Genomic DNA, 19,352 nt, shown 5'->3' with positions numbered 1-19,352 from the left:
TTTTCACTGGTTTTATACAGATTTGTTGATTAACTGAGATGTGTTCTGTATGTTACTTTTGATAACCAGGTGTTATTGATCACAGCTGTTTTAACTTACGTGGCTGAAGACTGAAGCTTGTCTCAGAGGGTTCATGCTGTGTTGCAGAATAAAGGAGCTCAGACCAGAGATTCACTTTAAAGCTGCTGAGAACTGATAAAAAACTCATGTTTGAACATGTTTCAGTGAATCTCTGCAGCTGTTCATGACAAACATATAAAGAGATGAAGACTTTTGCACAGTACTGTGATACAAATGGATAAAATCTGACTTTGGCCAACTTCTTCAGACCTCCTGAAACCTTCCTGCTGTCCTTCTTCCGCTCTTTGGCCTCAGCAGTCTGAGGCTCCACAGCCTCCTCATCGGATCGATGCCGACCAGCCAAGGTCAGGAAGGTCAGGATCAGAGCGATGATCATGGAAACAATCCTGATCCGCCCACCAATCAATGCCACTGGTGATGTCCGGCCGGATGGGGCAAGGTCCACACAGACCTCCTCATCCTCTGCAGGCAGCCAGGAAGCAGAGATCCACAGGCAGTGAGGACAAGCAGGAGAGAAGATGGCGAGACGCGCTGCTCAGATCCACGCTGGGATGCTGTTTGTGGCTGTGTGGCTTCGGCTGGAGGCTGCTGCTGCAGGTAAGACGCACATCAGCTGCAGGGAAATGCTGTAAATGAGTGTTTGATGAGGCTGCTTCATGTGAATTTCATCTATTGACTCAAAAGGAATGAAGCTGGAGGCTGAATGAAAGTGATTTTAGGAGGTTTTGCCCTAAATCAACAGCTTACAGTCTAAATATCTCAGATTGTAAAGTTTGTGGCAGCAGGGGGTGTAATGTGATCAAACTGGCAGATATTATGCTGTAAAATAAATGCAAGTTCCCCAGTGAAACCGTCTAAATAAAACTGACAGACGACATCCACTGGATGTAGATAATGTATCTGAAGTTAATTCTCTAAATCTGATTGGTTTTGAATCTAAGATTCAGTATTTTTTGGGTGATTCCTGCAGCTTCTGGACTGTTTTTTCACCAGGCTGTGATTCGTGAGAAATTGACTGCTGGTAAATGAGTGCATTCCGGCTGTTTCTGGGTGGGGAAGGAAGTGTCAGACATTTATTGAGAATCAGAAAGAGGAACCACACTTTGCAAACGTGAATCAAGGCTCACATCCCTCCAGGGCAGTCCAGAAGAGGAAGGAGTGGAGGAGGGGTGCTAGTGTGCTGCAATGAAAACCGCCTCATCTGAGACAAAGCTTTAATTAAACATGACCCACAATCCTTCATTATTCAGACAGCCAGTGCAGCTGGACTGATCAATGGCATAGATTTTGATGATACTGCCCCTCTATTTGCTCTAATAAATACAGTGACCTCTAAAGTCTCATCTGTCTCTGAGCCCCCCCCACTCCTGCTCCTCAGAGTAAAACTCTAAATTAAACTATTCAGATGTGATTAAAGCTACCATTCCAGACTTAATTTTAAAGTAATTTTCCTACATTTCAGTCCAACCATGTAGAAATTACGAGCCTTTTTATCCACAGCCCCTCATTTCAGGCTCCATAATGTTTGGGACAGGTGGCTTCCAGGTGTTTCACTGCTTCTTCAGCGCAGGGATAAGATACCTCGGCTTGTTTCTACAGTCTGTGGCTGTTCAACATGAGGAGAGAAGCTGTTATGAGGCTGAAAAACCAGGATAAAACCATCAGAGACGTGGGTCAAACCTTAGGATCACCAACATCCGCTGCCTGGAATATCAAGAAGAAGAAAGAATGCTCTGAGATCCCAGAGGGACAGATAGGCCAAGAAAGACCTCACTGAGGGAAAGAAACATCCTCAAAGGCCCGTCCAACAGATCAGAACCAGCCTTCAGAGGCAGGTGTCTGTCCACAGAAGACTTTATGAACAGAAACACAGAGGCTACACTGCTACATGCTAACCGCTAGTTAGCCACTGCTACATGCTAACCGCTAGTTAGCCACAGAAACAGGATGGACACGTTACAGTGAGCCAAAAAGTCCTTAAAGCAGTTACAGAGTTCTGGAAAAACGTGTTCTGGACAGACCGGACCCAGATGAACCTGATCAGAGTGGTGGGGGTGTGATGGTGTGGGCATGCATGCTGCCACAGGTTCTGGCTGCCACAGGTTCTGCTGCCACAGGTTCTTGCTGCCACAGGTTCTGGTGCCACAGGTTCTGCTGCCACAGGTTCTGGCTGCCACAGGTTCTGCTGCCACAGGTTCTTGCTGCCACAGGTTCTGGCTGCCACAGGTTCTGGCTACCACAGGTTCTGGCTGCCACAGGTTCTGGCTGCCACAGGTTCTGCTGCCACAGGTTCTGGCTGCCACAGGTTCTGTTTGCCACAGGTTCTGGTCACTTATCTTCACTGATGATGGAGCTGCTGATGGCAGCTGCTCAATGAGCTCTGAGCCGGATAGAAACATCTGATCTGCGCCAGTTCCAGTAAACGCCTCCAAAGCTTCATCCTGCAACAAGACAATGATCCAAACATCCTGCTGAGCAGCACCAGAGTTTCTCAGAGCTGAAACATGGCCGAGCCCGTCAGCTGGTTCAGATCCAGCTGAGCTTTTATCTGCTGAAGGAGAGACTTAAAGGGACAATCCCCCCAGAACCAGCAGGAGCTGAAGGTGGCTGCAGCAGAGGCTCAGAGAGCATCACCTGAGAAGATACTCAGCACCTGCTGATGTCATCAAGCAGTCATCGTGTGTCAGAGAGATGCAACAAAGCACTAAACATGGCTGCTTAATGTACCCATTATTACTCTGTCCCAAACATTAAGGGGGTTTGTTTTCCTGGAAAACGTAGATATTTATGGGTATGAAAGGCACTAACAGCACATGTTCCTCCAGGTATGTTGAAAGTTGACTCCAACCCGGATGAAGGCAGCGGCGGCGACATAATCAGCCACTCGCTGACCCTGGTGCAGCGTCTGGAGGCTCTGCTGCTTCAGGGTAACGGGAGTGACGTGTCGCTGAGGGTGGAGACGCCCAGCGCCGACGAGGTGAAGGTGATCCAGGCGCACTCTTTGGTGCTCTCCCTGCACAGCCCCGTGTTCGAGGAGATGCTGCTGAGCCGCAACGGCAGCACGCTGGCGCTGCGCGAGAGCGCCGACTGCGCCGCCGTCTTTGACAAGTTCATCAGGTGAGAGTCACATTAGACCACTTTGAATTAGTCCCCCCCCCCCCAGAGGGACTAACTGTGCAGCAGCAGCCCGACATGTGAGACAATCCATCAATAATGAGTCCAACATGAAAGAAATTTAATCACGAGGGAACTGCTGAGCTGCTCAATAGCAGCTCCTGTGGAGCAGCGATAAGACACTGAGGAGCGGCACTGCAGCAGCAATCAATGCAAAAATCCATTTCTATCACACACGGAAATGAGGTTCTCCCATGTCTGAATCTCTGTTGTTGTGAATGCAGACCATATGTTGGCCTTTTTTCTACAAAAACTGCTTTAAATTCAAGATAAAAGGTGAGTTTAAAGCGAAAGTACCTGGAACTATGATGTCCCAAACAACAGCAGGAACCTTTTCTAGGGTCTTTACTCAGCTACACAGGGTATTTAACTCCTAAAACAGGCCCTGATTGGTCAACATTTTGAATAACCTCAGGTTTTACACCCGTTATAATTCATAAAACCTGTTCATTTTGGGTTGCACGGCAGGAAAAGCTGTTTCCTGTAGTAAAGCTGACATTTCTCCAGAATAAACGAGACGGAGCTCAAGAAATCTGTGAAATCGGAGCAATAAAACATTAATATCTGATTGTTTCCGAGTAATTTCAAACATCCAAAACCTGCACAAGTGTGACAGACAGATTTTAAGACGATAAGCTCCCACCAGGATGGTGATCGTGAAATATTTCAGCAGACATTTCTGGGTGCTGTTGGGTCCAAATGCACCGTAAATGGGGTAAAAGTTCAGCATATTGTGATCTGTGTGTCCCCCACAGGCCTGAACTCAGAAGATTTCATGAAATCCGTCTGCTGACATGTCTAAAAGGGCCTTAAATTCCCTCCTAAACTGTGTCATTTGCTGATGCCGTCTGCGATTTACAGCCAACAACAAACTAACCCTGTCAATGAATCCTTTAATCCATTCGGAACAACCACTTAATATCCAGAAGCTGTTTGAAATGAGGGATTTTAAAACACTGGAACAGAAATAACATAATTATTCAGTCTTAGCATAGTAACTGTTTCGTGTGAAGATGTTCTCCATAGCTGTAGCTTCCACCCTTTTGGTTTTGGTTTATTTAATTTCTACGTAATACAACGTAGAAAGCAGCCCATAATATTTCGTACGTACGTTCAAAGCCAGTGGTTGAACTAATTATCAGACCAGATGCTCCTGTTTTAGCCATAATGATCGAGTATCGATGCAATCTGTTGCTTTCCTTAACTTTTTTTAATTGGTTTTGCATGAATCGGACTAATTTGGGATTTAATTCTGATTATATTACAGTTTATTGAACTGAATCGTACAGTTCATACACCAGTGAGCACAGGTTTGATGGCGTGTTGATTCAATTGGATACATTTATCTTCTGTTTTATAGATATAGCGCCAAATCAAGCCAATTGCAATCCATTTTTTACTTGATTATTGCTAATTCTATTCATTATACAGATGAAAAAAAAATGATCTCACAAGAGAAGAGATTTATTTACAATATTTATTCATGGAGGGACAAAATAATGTTTTTCTCTGTTCAACCAGCAAATTTTGGTGATTTTGCTAAAAAGAGGCTGACCGGTCTGGTCCTTTGGTGCGTTGTCACGGTTCAGGAGGTGAGTGGCTCACCGACTCTCTGCTTCCCTTCTCTCTGTGCAGGTATCTGTACTGTGGGGAGATTTCTCTGCGTCTGGACCAGGCCACACCTCTGCACAAGCTGGCCACCAAGTACCAGGTGGCGAGTCTGCAGCAGGGCGTCACCCACTACATGACCCAGAACCTGGTCAGAGACTCCCCGGCGGGCCACGTGGCGGGCTGGTATGAGTACGCCCTGCAGGCCGGGGACGCCACTCTGAGGGACAGCTGTCTGCAGTTCCTGGCCTGGAACCTGTCGGCGGTGCTGCAGAGCGGCGAGTGGGCGAGCATCAGCGGTCAGCTGCTCATGACCCTGCTGCAGCGCTCTGACCTCATCCTGCAGAGCGAGACGGAGCTCTTCGCCGCCCTGGAGGCCTGGATCATCCAGAACGAGCCGGACGGTTTGACGGCGGAGAACGCTTTGAGGGCCGTGCGGTACGCCATGATGCCCCCACGGGAGCTGTTCCGGCTGCAGACCCAGTCCACGGTCCTGGCTCGCTATCAGGAGTCGGTGCGCGACCTGCTCTACATGTCCTACCAGTTTCACTCCGCCTCGCCGCTGCAGATGGCCAAATACTTTGACGTGAACTGCAGCCTGTTTGTGCCCCGGAACTACCTGTCCCCGCTGTGGGGGTCACCCTGGATCATCAACAACCCGACGCGGGACGACCGCAGCACCAGCTTCCAGACCCAGCTGGGGCCCAGCAGCCACGACGCCAGCAAGCGCGTGACTTGGAACGCCCTGTTCTCGCCACGCTGGTTACCCCTCAGCATGAGGTCGATGTACACGGAGACGGGCGCCATGCAGCCGACGCGCGTGGAGGGCGGGCGCCCTCGCATCATCATCACTCCGGCCACATCCAGCGCCGACTTCGCTGGCGTGAACTTCCAGAAGACCGTGCTGGTCATGGCTCGGCAGAAGGGGAAGATGGTGGTGAAGCACGTCTACAACTTCCACCAGAGCACCGAGGAAAACGGCGACTTCCTGGCCGAGGCCGACCTGTACCGCCGGACCTCCGAGTACCTCATCGACAGCTCCCTCGTCCTCCACATTGTGGTGAAACCGCTGTACCAATCCCTCATAACCACCAAGAACTGAGCGCGCCTCACTCATATCCCATCGTGGGGTCTGAATCCTGGCGTCACGTTTGGATCATTCGTCTGTTTTCATTGGGCAACTAACAACCGGAGCTGGCGTTTGGGAGGGTTTTGTGAGAGAAAAGGCGAGATAAAACACCTCGGAGTCGCTTTCTTTTTACTGTCAACAAATCACAGCAACGAATCGTGTCCTGCTGCTGAACAAACCCACACGAACGCAGCAACTGTAGATTAATCCGCCACTAAAAATAGTCCTCATCAGAGGCAGCGTTTCCTCCTATTTTAGAAGTTACCGGGCCTTCTTGTGGCATAAAATGTCTGCTAATCTCTGTAAACTCTCATTTCTTCTGTTTGTGACGGGATTTATTGACAGTAAGAAAACCAAAGACATCACCGGCCTCACGTTTTTGAAATATTGGTGCTATTGAACCCCATTTATCCATTGATTGTCACCCAGTGAGCACTGGTTTGATGGTTTGTTGATCAAGTGTTTTGGATAGAAAAGGGTTGAAAACTGATTTTTATTTCAGGATGTAGACACAATTAACTGCATTATAAACAGGAGTTAACTGGATGTGTAATGATAGACGTCTGAAGTAGCGTTTTTGATCAATAAATTGTTAAATCAGGGCAAACCGGGCACCAAATGTTCATCCTCCTCCTTTTTTTATGTAGAAGTTTTGGTCATCATTTACTCAGAAACCTTACAGTAGATTCCTTTTGTCATTTAGTTAAATCAATGTTTTAGATCATGTTGAATTTTTGTTCCCTGATTTTACCAATAAAGATTTTTACAGTTTTGTGTGACTTCATCTTGATTTTTGTAAAAGAAAATTTATATTTCTATGCATTTATTGGGACAGATTTAATGTTAATCACTGAAAGCAACAACAGTGAGGCTCAAACTGCTTTATTTTAGTCATTTTGCTGAAAAAAGGGAGGATTTCCTCATCTTCTGGGAATACTTACCTGACCACTTGTTCCAGAAATATTGCAGCAATAATTAGGACAACTTCAGATTAATAACATGGATTAGACCTGATCAATCGTCTGTTTTTCCACAGATGAACATCTGATCACTTTATAAAACATATTTCAGCTGCTCACACAGTGAATGCAACAGTAATACATCACATGATGATGGATGGAGTCTGCAGCTTTACTTACTCAAACAAAGACAAGTTAACCAGTTGATTAAGGACTGCTCTGATAAATGAGAAATGGTTTGAGTTTAACAGAAAGGTGCTTTCCAGGAAACTCAGACATGGGTACAAAGAGTGAAAACATATAATATGGTAAAAGAAAGAGGGGAAAAACACTTTAAAAACCTCTACAGAACTTGTTAGTCTCACATCTTCTTTCTTAACCCTACAGATAATCCCAGGAGAGACCTGTTTAAAACATAAAATCATCATCACCGCACAGCAAATACTGTCCAGTACATCAATGCTTTTTCTATTTCTCCATGTTCCTTAAAATAAGTTTAATATTACTTAAAGGGATCAAACTGGACGGCTTCATATCCTGTTGTTGCACTTTCCAACTCAAATATCAGGCACATATGTGACATTTTTGAGCAAACAGAAATATTAAACTGTAAGAATATTCCTCTGATATTTCCACTTTTACTCATTTATTGCTGTTTGGTGGCTTATTTTCTTAAAATGAGCTGCAACTGAACAGAAGATCAGGATGTTATCCCGCCGTCCCGCCTCCGAGACTACATTACCCACAAGCCTTTGCGCTCCAAGCAGGAAGAACGTTCTCTCGCTGGGGCTCACACTGATCCAAGTTAGGAGCTTTCAGCTGCCAGCCTTGGCCCATCATGTAAGTGCGGCGGAGAATTCTTTGCAGTGCAGTTGCAAGATTACCTGTTTTCCCGACGCCTGCGGGGGCTGTGCATTTCTACCAGCGCCCCGTGCACGGACACGCACGCTTCGGACGCGAAAAGGCTCCAAGTGCATGAAGATCGAGGCTTGTATTTTGCATCTTTGTTGCAAAGCAAGCCGCCGAAGCTCCAGTGCGAGAGGGCGATGGAGGGAGGGAGCGAGAAAGAAGGCAAAGTCTTTTGTGCTTCCCCTCCCCCTCATCAAAGCAAAGGGGAAATGTCTCAGTCAAAGGGAGGTAAGAACATGAAGCCGATCTGTGCAAAACTAGCGACATGCAATCACTGCTGCACGGTTTGCAACATGCACCGCTGCACATCGAGCTGGGCCGGTGCATTTTAAAGTTACAAGGCTTAGAAGGGTCAGTTGCATTTCCTGTTTGAGATCTTCCCCTTTGCACAGTTCCTGGTAAGACGATGCTGCGTGTGCTCACTCAGATTGACGCTATTAGCGGCGCACAGGCAGGGATGTGGAGCACAGGGGCGCCTTTCACAAGGGCAGTGCAACTCTTTATTAGAAACTCTGCCCGTGCACGCTGCTCGAGGTAAATCTTGGGGGGCATGTCGCGTGCAGGGCCACAAGTGTGCATGCGTTGGTGCAGGAAGGGGGGGGGGGGGGCATGACGTGACAACCTGCAGCTGTCAGTGTTCAAGTTTGTGTTCAGATTTGTCTCTGCTTGTGGGAGACAGAATGAAAACCTAATAATAGATTTAGTTGTGAGCTTTAAGGAGGCGGTGAGTTCAAGAGCAGGAGACTCTTTTGGGCTTTTAGAACGCTCCACGCACGGAGCGTCAGCTGCCGCTTCTGTCCAGGAAACTGGATATGTGTCAAACCCCTGGGTGTCCGCTGATGTGCAGCTTTTCCGCCGGCCTGTCACTGTTTGACCCCGGCAACAACACGCACTCCTGCAGCTCCGGGGGGGCAGCTGCAGTGAAAGCAGCTCAGGCGTGTTTTCCGCCCCTCTCCGTGTTTTCCCAGAAGTCCAAAGTGAGGCTGACTGATTGCACAACGTGCGCACACAGAAAACACAGAAAACACACACTCTGGCTGCACCGGAGGTGAACAGGTAGCAGAAGGAGGGCCCCGGAGGGCCGGAGCCTGTTTATCTGGAGCAGTCAAACGTCCACCCACCTTCACAGAGGAACCGCCAGCTCATCCTCCCATGAAGTGCTGTATTTACGTGAATGAGTCGGGTCGGGGGTTTCCTCAGAGCAGAAGTGGGTTTGAGCAGCAGCCCTCGGTGTCTTTTAATCGCAGCCTAACAGAGAGAAGCTGTTTGAATTATAATTAATAGTTTTAGATTTCTTACGCACTCAGACTTGATGCAGAGTTCTGCATCTGGAGGGATGTTTGCATCTCTTAGAGCATCATCCTCAGGCCTGGTTCTGGTTCTGGTTCTGGTACTGTCCTCTCACAGCAGTTCCCAGTTTGAATCCTGGCTGCATGTTCTTCTTCAGGTGCTCCAGGTTCTACCCACAGTTTGTCTCTGTGTGGTTCTGTAATGGACCGGCACCCAATGGCAGCTGGGACCGGCTCCAGCCGGTATAGAAAATGGACGGATGTCCCTGCAGAAACGCTTCATTTAATGAAAGCAACTATTGATCCAGTCCAGTCCAGGTAAATGGCCTCTTCCTGGTTCTGGTTCTGATGGTTTTTTCTCTCCACAGTCGCCTCGTGCAGCTCAGGACGGGGGATTGGATCAAAGAGAAGTTTCAGAGCGATCTGTTGGTTCCCTTCCTTGGACCAACATGGAATTGAATGCCTTTGTGTTTGATTGGATTAGAATGAATTGGATTGGATCTTTGAAGTGCCTTAACGTGACATTTGTTGTGATTTGGCGTTAGCGAGTTAAAACTGAAATAGACTGAACTGAGTCCTTATCCTAAACTCTGACACACAGCACTGAATACCTGCCATGGCTGTTCCACGGGACACATTAAGAGCCCATAACTGACCTAATTCATCTGTCAGAATCATCATTTTTATAGCAATGTAGCAAACATAGCATTAGCTTGTTCTGCTGAGCGGTCATCATGACATGCAGTGGATTAAGGGGACACTAGAGCGCCCTCTGCTGGATCTCAGGGCAAAGTGGAGCACATCCATCCATCCATTATCCTTCGCTTATCGGAGGTTGGGTCACGGAGGCAGCAGGTCCAGAATGGAAACCCAGACGTGCCTCTCTGGCTCCTCCTGGGGGATCCCAAGGTGTTGCCAGGCCAGAAGGGACACATAACCCCTCCAGCGGGTTCTGGGTTTCCCTCTTAGCCCTACTTCTGGTTGGAGGTGCCCAGAAAAGCTCCAAAGGGAGGCGACCAGGAGGCATCCTAACAGAGGAACCACCTCAGCTGACTCCTTTCTATGTGGAGGAGCAGCGGCTCCCTGCGGATGGTGGAGCTCCTCCCCCCATCTCTAAGGCTGAGCCCAGCCCCCCTCAGAAGGAAACTCATTTTCAGACCTCATTCTTTAAATCACTACCCAATACTAAAGCCTTTAACCTTTAATACTAAAACCTGTCTACCTTTATGAAATGAACAACAAAGTGAGAGCTTAAAGCTGAAACTTTTTATTCTGAATTTGTTTCTCTGGGCTCATCAGTTTGTGTCTCACTGCTTAAACGGGACCGTTGCTCTGGGTGAGAGTTCAGAAGAGAAGAGGATTCAGTGGAAAAGGAAAGTCATTATTACTGTGGGACAGATTACCCACATGTGCTCTGGACTGAAGTGACATCACTTGTAGGTGCAGATACAATTAAGATCAGCCCACCAGAGAAAGAACTCACCTGACTCCAGTTTTAGCTCCTGAAAGAATCCATACTGGAGCTCAGGTTTGATTTGTGTGTATTTAAACTACATTAAGACGTTATTTCCCTTATAATCAGCTTCTCATCCTTCTTTGTTGTAACTTGTAGTTACTGGTCAGCTTTGCTCTGACTGCTGCAGCCACGAGGCTCTGTGACCCCGGCACAATCCCCCTGTTTTCAGCTGTTTTCAGCTGGGCTTCCAGGCCTGTCGGGGCTTCTTCTTCTGCATCGTGGCTTCTTCTTCTGCACTAACAGCAGAAACGCATGCAGACGGCTAATTGCTTTGAAGTCAAACAGTTTGGTGTGTGTCCTCTGCTCAAAGTGAAAGAAAATAATAAACCCAGCTCTCATGTTTGAGATGGCAGCAGGTTTCCAGATTTCACTGCAGAGATGAGAATCAGGGCGATGATTTGAGGAGGCGGGGGTGTTGCACCTTAGCTTATTCACACACTGTAAGATAATGGAAGCTGATTGACTGCAGACTTTCACGTTTTCCTCGCCATTTCTGCCCGGTTACCTCCCAGCTCTCTCATTCCCTTGTCTGTGCTGCTAAATTTAGGAGCGTCTGAACCTGTGAAGATGCTGCTGGAGATGCTTTGTGTAGGCTTCATCTTCAAAGATAATTAAGTGATTCTCAAACATTTAGTTGCAGAAAACGGCTGCAAATCTTCTCCAGCTTCGATATTAAAATGGTTTTTTCAAAGCACTTGTGTTTAATAAAATAAATCCTCATCAGCTCCAATTAACACCTCAGAAGTAACTTAAACAAAGGGGGGATTTTAGGAAATGGGCAACTTATTGCCCTCTTAAGCTGAGTAAAGAACACATTTACCCTTTTTAATGTATAAATGATAAAAAGTTCCTTAAAATTTACCCCAAAGTACTGCAAAACCTTAAGATATTTAACATTAAGTTATATTAAACAGCAGTATTTAGTAGAGGAACAGTTTTGGCATCCTGTCATGTAACGGTGGCCACGTACGTGCACAGACACACTCTCACTTCTCTGCATTACAATGGGAAGCTTGATTTCAGTGACTCAGTGTTTTTCAGGTGTTGGCTTTGATGAGTACCAGTAACCTGACTGCTTACTGTGGAATAAACTGTGGAATAAACTAGCTGCTGCACGAGTGGATCCTGCTGATATTAATATTTATTATTTGGCTTTTCATCTTTCTTTAGTAGCACCAAATCTGAGAGCTCAACCTCTGTTTTCCACTTGTTTGTCTGTAGGAAGACGTCACTGATCTATAGATTCGGTGTTCTTGATTCCACTTGATTTAATTTCTCTCTAACTGGTTGGAGCCAGAAGTTTAAAAGACAAGATAAGAGTTGGGATTTCTACGCCAGGCTCGGTATATTGATGCATCACCATTATGGTCCTGTCATATATGGCCGTTCCCCCCCACAGAGGACGACACATACAATCCTGTCTCAGACTTTCAACCCTCAAATGTCAACCCTCTACTGCTTTTGGACATGTGGACACTTTTCTTGTGAGACTGATTTTTGCCAGAAAGGAAATCCGTTTAACCCCTGAACATGCACAGCCATGCACATGAATTTTATTCCCACAAAGCCGCCTTCAAAGCCCACAAAAATCAAACCACCTTAAAGGAAAACGGCGTGCTACGAGGCCGGAAGACAAAGTCGTGAACTGCGGCATCTCAGCCCTCAGTTTCAGGCCCAGGAGTGTGTATTACAAAGCTTTAAAACTTTAAAATAGTCACAAACATATAGTTTTAGAGGTGTTCAAACTTCCCTTGTGTTGCTCTAAGTCAAATGAAACAGGAAAATCCAAAAATATCTCACAGAAGTCATGAGTAGAAACTGATTATTTGGGTAATAGATGGATTCTATCGATCTTTCATCCATTAATTACATAACCGGATAAAAAAATACTTCTGCAGTAATAATTATTCACAAGAGAAGGTGTTTTAACATGTTAACAGGCCGACTGATTTCCATTAAAATGCTAACGTGAAATGTTCCCTTGAGTTTGTTCCGCTCGATATGTGAACCGGCTGCTTTCTGCTCAGATGCTGTAGCATTGATGTTGTGCTATCATGCTAAGCTAACTCTCTTTTACAATGAACACCCTGTTCAGTTTTTCTCTTTTCTTTGAAATGCTCCCAAACTTTAGACATTTTTCTTCTTTTTCTCTGATTTTACTCCTCGTTTCCTTCGGTTTCCTGCATCAAACCAAGCTGCTCCAAACGTGCGCACGTTGTGCGACAGCAATAACTGTCCGTGTGAAACGGGCAGAGCGTGTTGGTGGGAGTTAAACGAAGCATCCATGAAAATAAGTAGATTTTTTTGTAATACAGTTTCTTGGTTACTCGAGGACTCGTGTCAGCCTCTGGGTGGTTGTGATTTTTAAGAAGCTGCCAGTTGAGCAGCTCTGGAGATAAGCCGACAACCACGGGAGAAATGGCTTTGGGCATCAGTCGGATACTTCAGTCCGGTCCCAGTCTGCCACTGTGAAGCGGCGCCATTACACAATTGGAATATGAGCTGGAAAGAAGCAGAGGAACCTGCGGGGCTCGCAGTCGTTGTCTCAGGTGACGACAATGTTAATGAGCTGGTGACGACATGGTTCCCAAAGGAGCCTTCAACAGCTGTACCCTAAAGCAGCCGCCATCTTTGGAGTATCTCACAAACTGTCAGGGGAGGGGGGGGCAAACAGCCGAGGGCCCGAGCTGAAGTTATTTCCAATCCCTCCCCTCTTTGTGTCAGCCTCTGCGGTTCGCTGCCTCCCTCCTTCTGCGATTGATCCTTCTTCCTCTGGCTCTTTGGAATTCCATTGAGGAACTCTTGGGATTGTTTGAATTCCAGCCGGAGTGCATGTGTGGGTTACAGCTGGCACCGTGTGTCCGCCGTCATCCGGGCTCATTATCCTGCCAGCCGGACATTGGACTCGGGCGCTTCCTGCCCGCACTCTGCCTCTGCAGCACAGATCGTCCTGCAAACCTCCCTGTCAGCATTACTTTCCATCTCTGACAAACTAGCAAGCTGACATGCACGCGTGACGAGGCTGGTTGCATGCTCAGGTCGGGCGTGGCAGACACTGGAAGCTGTTCCCTTCTCGCTGACACTTCTTGAGGAAAAAGAAAGCTGCACTCATTACAGCAAAGCCAATTAATCACCTTCCCTGTTCTCTCTGGTTTCACTGGGAACAAGATGTGTCCCTGCACACACATCTCCTGTGGCCTCCCTCTGGCATTTCACCGCATATTTGAGCTCATGTGCTGGAAATCACTTGGAATGATATGTACTGCTGCTTTTAATTAACCCACACAGCCAACCACAATTTACAAGTTTGATTGTGAGCTTAGCAAGAATGAGCAGGAAACAAGGAAAGGATTGTGCATTTGAGTCGTGCAACATAATCTGAAGGAAGGCTGGACAGACATTTTTAGATTAAATCAAATACTTGTTTAAGTATTTAACTGCTAATATTCCTTTAGCTGCAGCATTCGGAGATGTTGCAATGCAGCAGTCTGTAAGTCTGTGCTTTTACCACCGAAATGTCCTGATTCCTGAAGCTGAATTTTAGAGAAACTTATCTCCACTACGTTACACAATGATTAGATTTTAATGCTTTTAAAAGGCTGGTCTGGGATAAGTTTATGTTTGTGTTAGCTTAACATCGGGGTGACGTTTTTTTTTATGTGGCCGTTGCAATTTACAAAAAATGTTCATAATTATAAAATACTATAATGTTTTTATTTATTTAACCTTTATTTAACCAGGAAATAAAACCTCTTTTCCTGGCTAAGATAGGCAGCAACTTAGGTCAGCAGTAATAACCAGAACAATACATTTAAACAAAATAAAATGTGCATGGAAATATAAAAGAGTGAATTATAGAAAACATAGTGTAGAGCTGATGATTTATTAGGTGTTTTCAGTATTCTATCCATTATTCCATCAATTAATTAGTTAGTCAGAGGGGAAATACATTTGTAATAATATATAATGAAAGGAGAATGTCGATAGGTTTATAGTACAGATATTTTATGTGGAATTATTCGAGTTGCTCGAGGAATTGTTTCAGCTCCTGATCAATATGGTAGTTGCATCAACTATTTGATTTCTCATAGTTCTGTGACTCCAGTTACATTTTAAATCATATTGATTAAAAAAAAACAATAATCTAGCAGCAACAAACTAATAAAATTAATTAGAATAGTTGGTAGTCGTGGTAAAAAGTCGTTGTTTAGGGCTATTTGTCAGAAATTATCTCCTGGTTGCAGTGAAGCTGAAGAAGCCTCTGACTGAAGACACCTCAGCGTTTTATAGGTGTGTTTTAGTTAATGTGTTAGCTAATGTTGTCATGATTAGCTTGATATAACAGTTTAACACATCTTGTGTAGCCTAATTTAAACTTAATGATATAACACAGCAAATTATGTCATGTTTAAGCTAACAGGGTTATTTTTGCTAATTAGCTGCTAACTTTAGCTGCAACTTATTTTATTAATTTACGCTTTAGTTTTCACAAAATGACGCTAAAAGATGGAACTTCAGTGCATGTAGAAGGCGACTCGGCCGGTTTGAGTGTAGCTGGGTGTGTTAGCCTGATGTTGAGAGCTTCAATTTTATATAATTTTTGTTGGTCTAAAATGTTTACTTGCATTTTAAAAGTGCAGTTTTGGTCAAACGCGAGTAAATATCGGCATCGCTTTTCCCAAATGGAGGTCACTGATGGGGGAGAAAAGCTTTAAAAGTTGCCTCTTTTCTGCTGGAAAGTAATTCAGCTCAGTGTTACTAATGGAAATGATGAATGTTGTTTGGTGGCTGTAGCATTTTAAGGAGATCAGCTGATCTGATAAACCGAAGGTAACGTTTTCTCCATTTCTCTGTTGAAAACTGTTGATTCACGTCAGTTTATGCACCAAAACTACTCAGAAGTTACAGAAATGACTTACAGAGATCAGCTGATTTCAATCAAAGCGTAACATGATACTAAGAGGCTTTGAAGATAATGTCAGATACAGAGATGACATTTCACAGACACGGTAGCAGTACTTTGTGTTATGATTGTATAGAACTAACAGTAACATTCACTCTAAGTTACCTTTTCACAGAATATCTAACCAAATGTAAAATTATATCTCTAAAAGTAACCTCTCAACTTGAGAAGGAGGTTTCACTCGATGGAGAAGACATCGTGACACATTTGAGTGATGGGTGTGTTGGGTAGTGTGTGCGTGTTGCGTTCAAACGCACTCGTAAATCACAGAATCTGACGAACAGCGGAGCCTCTTTAAATGGTGCTTATTGTAAAGAAATTGTTGTTGTGCTGTTTTGGCTAAAGTTGCAGCTAACATTACCTTGTTTTGGTGAATTTAGCAGGTGCTTTAGGTCAACGTTGTTGCTTATGATACGTCATTGCTGCTGATACATCTTTTTACTCCCTGTAAAGCTGTCTGTTTTTCTTTGAAGTCAATTGAAGATGATTATGAAGACTAAAAAAGGACAGATATATGACTAGATGCTGGCTCTACAGCTCTATACCTGTATACAAAATACATTACAGCATCTAAATGCTTGGTTTTATATTAATTCAAACTTGATTTTTTTTTTGGTAACTACTTATAATGTAGTGGTTAATATATGATTCAGGTTTACATGGTGGCTGATGAAATGCTATTTTGGCTAGCGTAGTGCTAACTTAAGCTAGTTTAGATTTTCATTTGGAACAATGTTCTCACTTTGTGGTGAAGTGGTGGCTAATGCTATCTTGTTTATGCTAATTTAGTGGCTAACATCAGACATAAGTAACTGTTTAGGCCAAAATAGTTGCTAATGTCATTTCTGTTCATTCACTTAGCTAAACGTGTTTTGTTCAGGCTTCCATAACGTAGAATGTAATGTTTTAAAATATAATGTGCATGCATGTTATATAAGTACGGCACTCTTTTAAGAGAACATCTGTCATGATGGATTTAAGGCGATGCCAAATGTCTGTTATTGTGACATCCTGTCTGTAACTGTAGAATCTGAACATTTCTTCCTTCATTGCCTCATATTGTGCTACAAAGCAGAGCTCTTGCTTATTCCTTCCAGCCACGGATTACATAATCCTCTGCCCCTGTGACCTCCACCACCTCTTCTCGGTTTCTTTTCCACACCTCTGCTCACTGCTGTCATTTCTTGTCAGACAGTTGCAGTTTTAAGATGAGTGCAGCTGTGCGATAGCCGCACTGATGCAGCTCTTTGCTACCACAGGCCTCGTGTCTTTGTGGAAATACATTGTGTACGTTAACAGGCGAGCCGAGGTCTGTGCTCTTGCTGTGAGGAACATGCCGCCTCTTGTCTCATGATCTCAGTGCAGCTGTAAGGCTGAAACATTTCTCAGCCGGTCACTGTATGCACTCATAGAGGAGCAGAAAGGATGCTGTCGCTTGGCTGTGATCACACAGAGAGCCTTTTGTTCAGACATTGTTTAAGGTCAATCATCTGATAAACTTCCAGGTCTGGTTAATGCCAGTGAAAGCGTTGAGCCTTCCTCTCTCTTAATGTGGAACTTGTCAGTACTTCTGCTGCAGAGGTTGTCTTTTTTTCATTCGAATGCTTGCTTTTTACGTCTGATTTTAGTGAGTTTGGTGGGAAGTGCAACAATAATTATTTGCATGGACGCTGAATTCAGACCTGTGTCAATCCAGTTTTACTCTCTGTGGAGCAGAATAAACTTGTTATACTTCCATCCACTCCAGCTTCTTGCATGCCAATAACATTAAGCTCTTATAAAAACATAATAAAAGTATGACTTTATCTAAATTCGATCGAGAATTTCTCAGGATTTATTTAATTTGGAGGTCAAAGGTCTTTTTAGCTTCCGCCTGTAGAATAGTTTGCTCACCATTATGAGATATTATTGTGTTTTCTTAAATTTATATCATATCTGATTTCCTTTTAACATCAGAGAGGCGAATGCAGAACATGTCAAGTTAGTTTATTTTAGATTTGATCATAAAAGAGAACAGTAGCAGCTCATTGATGGTAAACGGTCCTTCAGCTTTCTGTTTGTTTTACACTCTGTGTGTGAAGTTACCAGCAGGAAGTGAGTAAACTGAGAGTGAGTGCATGTGTGTGTGTGCATTTTATCTGGTGTTAGACATACGCACGCTGTTGCATCATCTCACCACATCACCCTGCATGTATGTGGCGCTAAAACAACAGGATAACGTTTCACTGCATGGCTTTGATGTCCTTTCAATGTATTTACATTCCTTTTTCCCCCCAAAACAATCATGGCAGCCAAGAGCCGTCCAACATGTTCGATGCACTTTAAAACTGCATTAAAAACCGTGAAAAGAGCCCTGTGTTCAGAGTTGATGCAGGTGCTGTTTCTCTGTGTTTTCTGGTTTCCAGTTTGAGTGGTTAGCGCAGTGCCCGTTTCCACTTGCTATTGTTGTCTGTGTAAATGCATGTAGGAGGGGCTCAAACTGACATTTTAGTGCAACAAAGCTGCTTTGGAAAGTGGAGACCAGGAGGCAGACAGCAAGAGGCCACCATTGGAGGACCACATAGCAGAGCAGCGTCACACCCTGCGCTTCTGGAACAGACCAGAGCACACTGGAGTGTGTTTGTGTGTTTATGCTATGCCTTCAGGAATGCTTTTTGAAAGACAGGTTCGTGCACAGCCTCCTGTGCTCGTACGCTGTCCCGGGAGAACAATGTGAGAAATTCCAGTTATGCCTCTGGCGCTGCTCCACATCTTCTAAGGAGACACACCTTCAGTTTTACTTTAAATAGCATGTTTTGACATCAGCTGTTCTTAGCGTCACACACGTTTCTCAGGGTAGAAAAACAAGCTGTTACCTGCCCTCCTGCTGCTGCTGCACCTTACCTGCATGCATCATTCCTCTAAAAGTGTCACCGGATTGTCAACTCTTCACGGGGCTTAAACATATCTGTCAAACATTTCAACAACTGCCGTTACTTTCTGATTGTCTGCCTAAGTGTGACAGAAAATGACTAAAAGTGTTATAGATCCATGATAATGTACTGAAGTGAACCACAGGAGCGAGGACCCAGAAAATAAACCATCATTGTGATTAAAGTCATGAAAACAACCAGATTTTAGCATCTGACAGACCTGTCCAACGGGGTCCATCTATGCCACCAGACTCCTTTGATAAAAACTGTAATTTTCCTTCTCAGAACCTGGCCTGCCTTGTTCTGCTCTGTTTCAACATGTCATTGAGGACGGTGAAGTCACACAGTAACAGTTAGAAAACAAGGCCGTAGCGGGTCATGGACTTCTGTGTTCTGTAAGAGGAAATCGCTGTTTTTGTCAGTTTGACGAGAGTTACTCCGGCATCCAGAAGTGCTGCGATTCCCTTGGTTTATAACAGTCTGAACCTGGGTTTGAACAAGGATTAAGATGCTTGTTTTGGTTGGGTGTAATAAGTAATATCAGTTGAATGAATAAGCGAAAAATCTCCAAACAACAAGGCTATATAATACAACTTTTGTTGGCTTCAAATTAAAGTTGACGGTCTGTCTTTGACTGTAGCTGTTTTTAGCCGTCTTAATGTGGCTTAGTTGTGTTTTCGTAAGCTAACTCTATAGCTTTATGCTGTGTGATAAGTTCTCTATGACTTTAGCTGCATAGTTAGCCATTTTATCCACTGTTATCGGCCTTTTTATGACTTTAGTTGTGTAATTAGCTGTCTTTAGGTAGCTTA

At 44.6% G+C, this 19,352-nt stretch overlaps 2 protein-coding genes across 2 annotated transcripts in view; both read left to right on the top strand.

Moving 5' to 3' along the window:
* Positions 1 to 599: 599 nt before the first annotated feature.
* btbd17a (BTB (POZ) domain containing 17a) lies at positions 600 to 6,044 on the top strand. Its single transcript, XM_072373569.1, has 3 exons — positions 600 to 678; positions 2,907 to 3,198; positions 4,891 to 6,044. The coding sequence occupies exons 1-3, from the start codon at positions 600 to 602 to the stop codon at positions 5,963 to 5,965; spliced, it is 1,446 nt and encodes a 481-aa protein (XP_072229670.1). The 3' UTR covers positions 5,966 to 6,044.
* A 1,719-nt stretch (positions 6,045 to 7,763) lies between these two features.
* The window catches only part of map2k6 (mitogen-activated protein kinase kinase 6), a 30,146-nt gene continuing 18,557 nt past the window's right edge, over positions 7,764 to 19,352 (top strand). The window contains exon 1 of the mRNA XM_072373567.1: positions 7,764 to 8,088. Coding sequence (XP_072229668.1) covers positions 7,998 to 8,088 — 91 coding nt within the window. The 5' untranslated portion in view covers positions 7,764 to 7,997. The remainder of the gene's footprint in view (positions 8,089 to 19,352) is intronic.

Source organism: Leuresthes tenuis, unplaced genomic scaffold, assembly GCF_036924035.1.
Source record: "Leuresthes tenuis unplaced genomic scaffold, fLeuTen1.0.hap1 SCAF_20, whole genome shotgun sequence".
Taxonomy (NCBI): Eukaryota; Metazoa; Chordata; class Actinopteri; order Atheriniformes; family Atherinopsidae; genus Leuresthes; species Leuresthes tenuis.
Note: the sequence above shows the minus strand (reverse complement) of the source record. Positions and strands in the feature narration are given on the sequence as shown.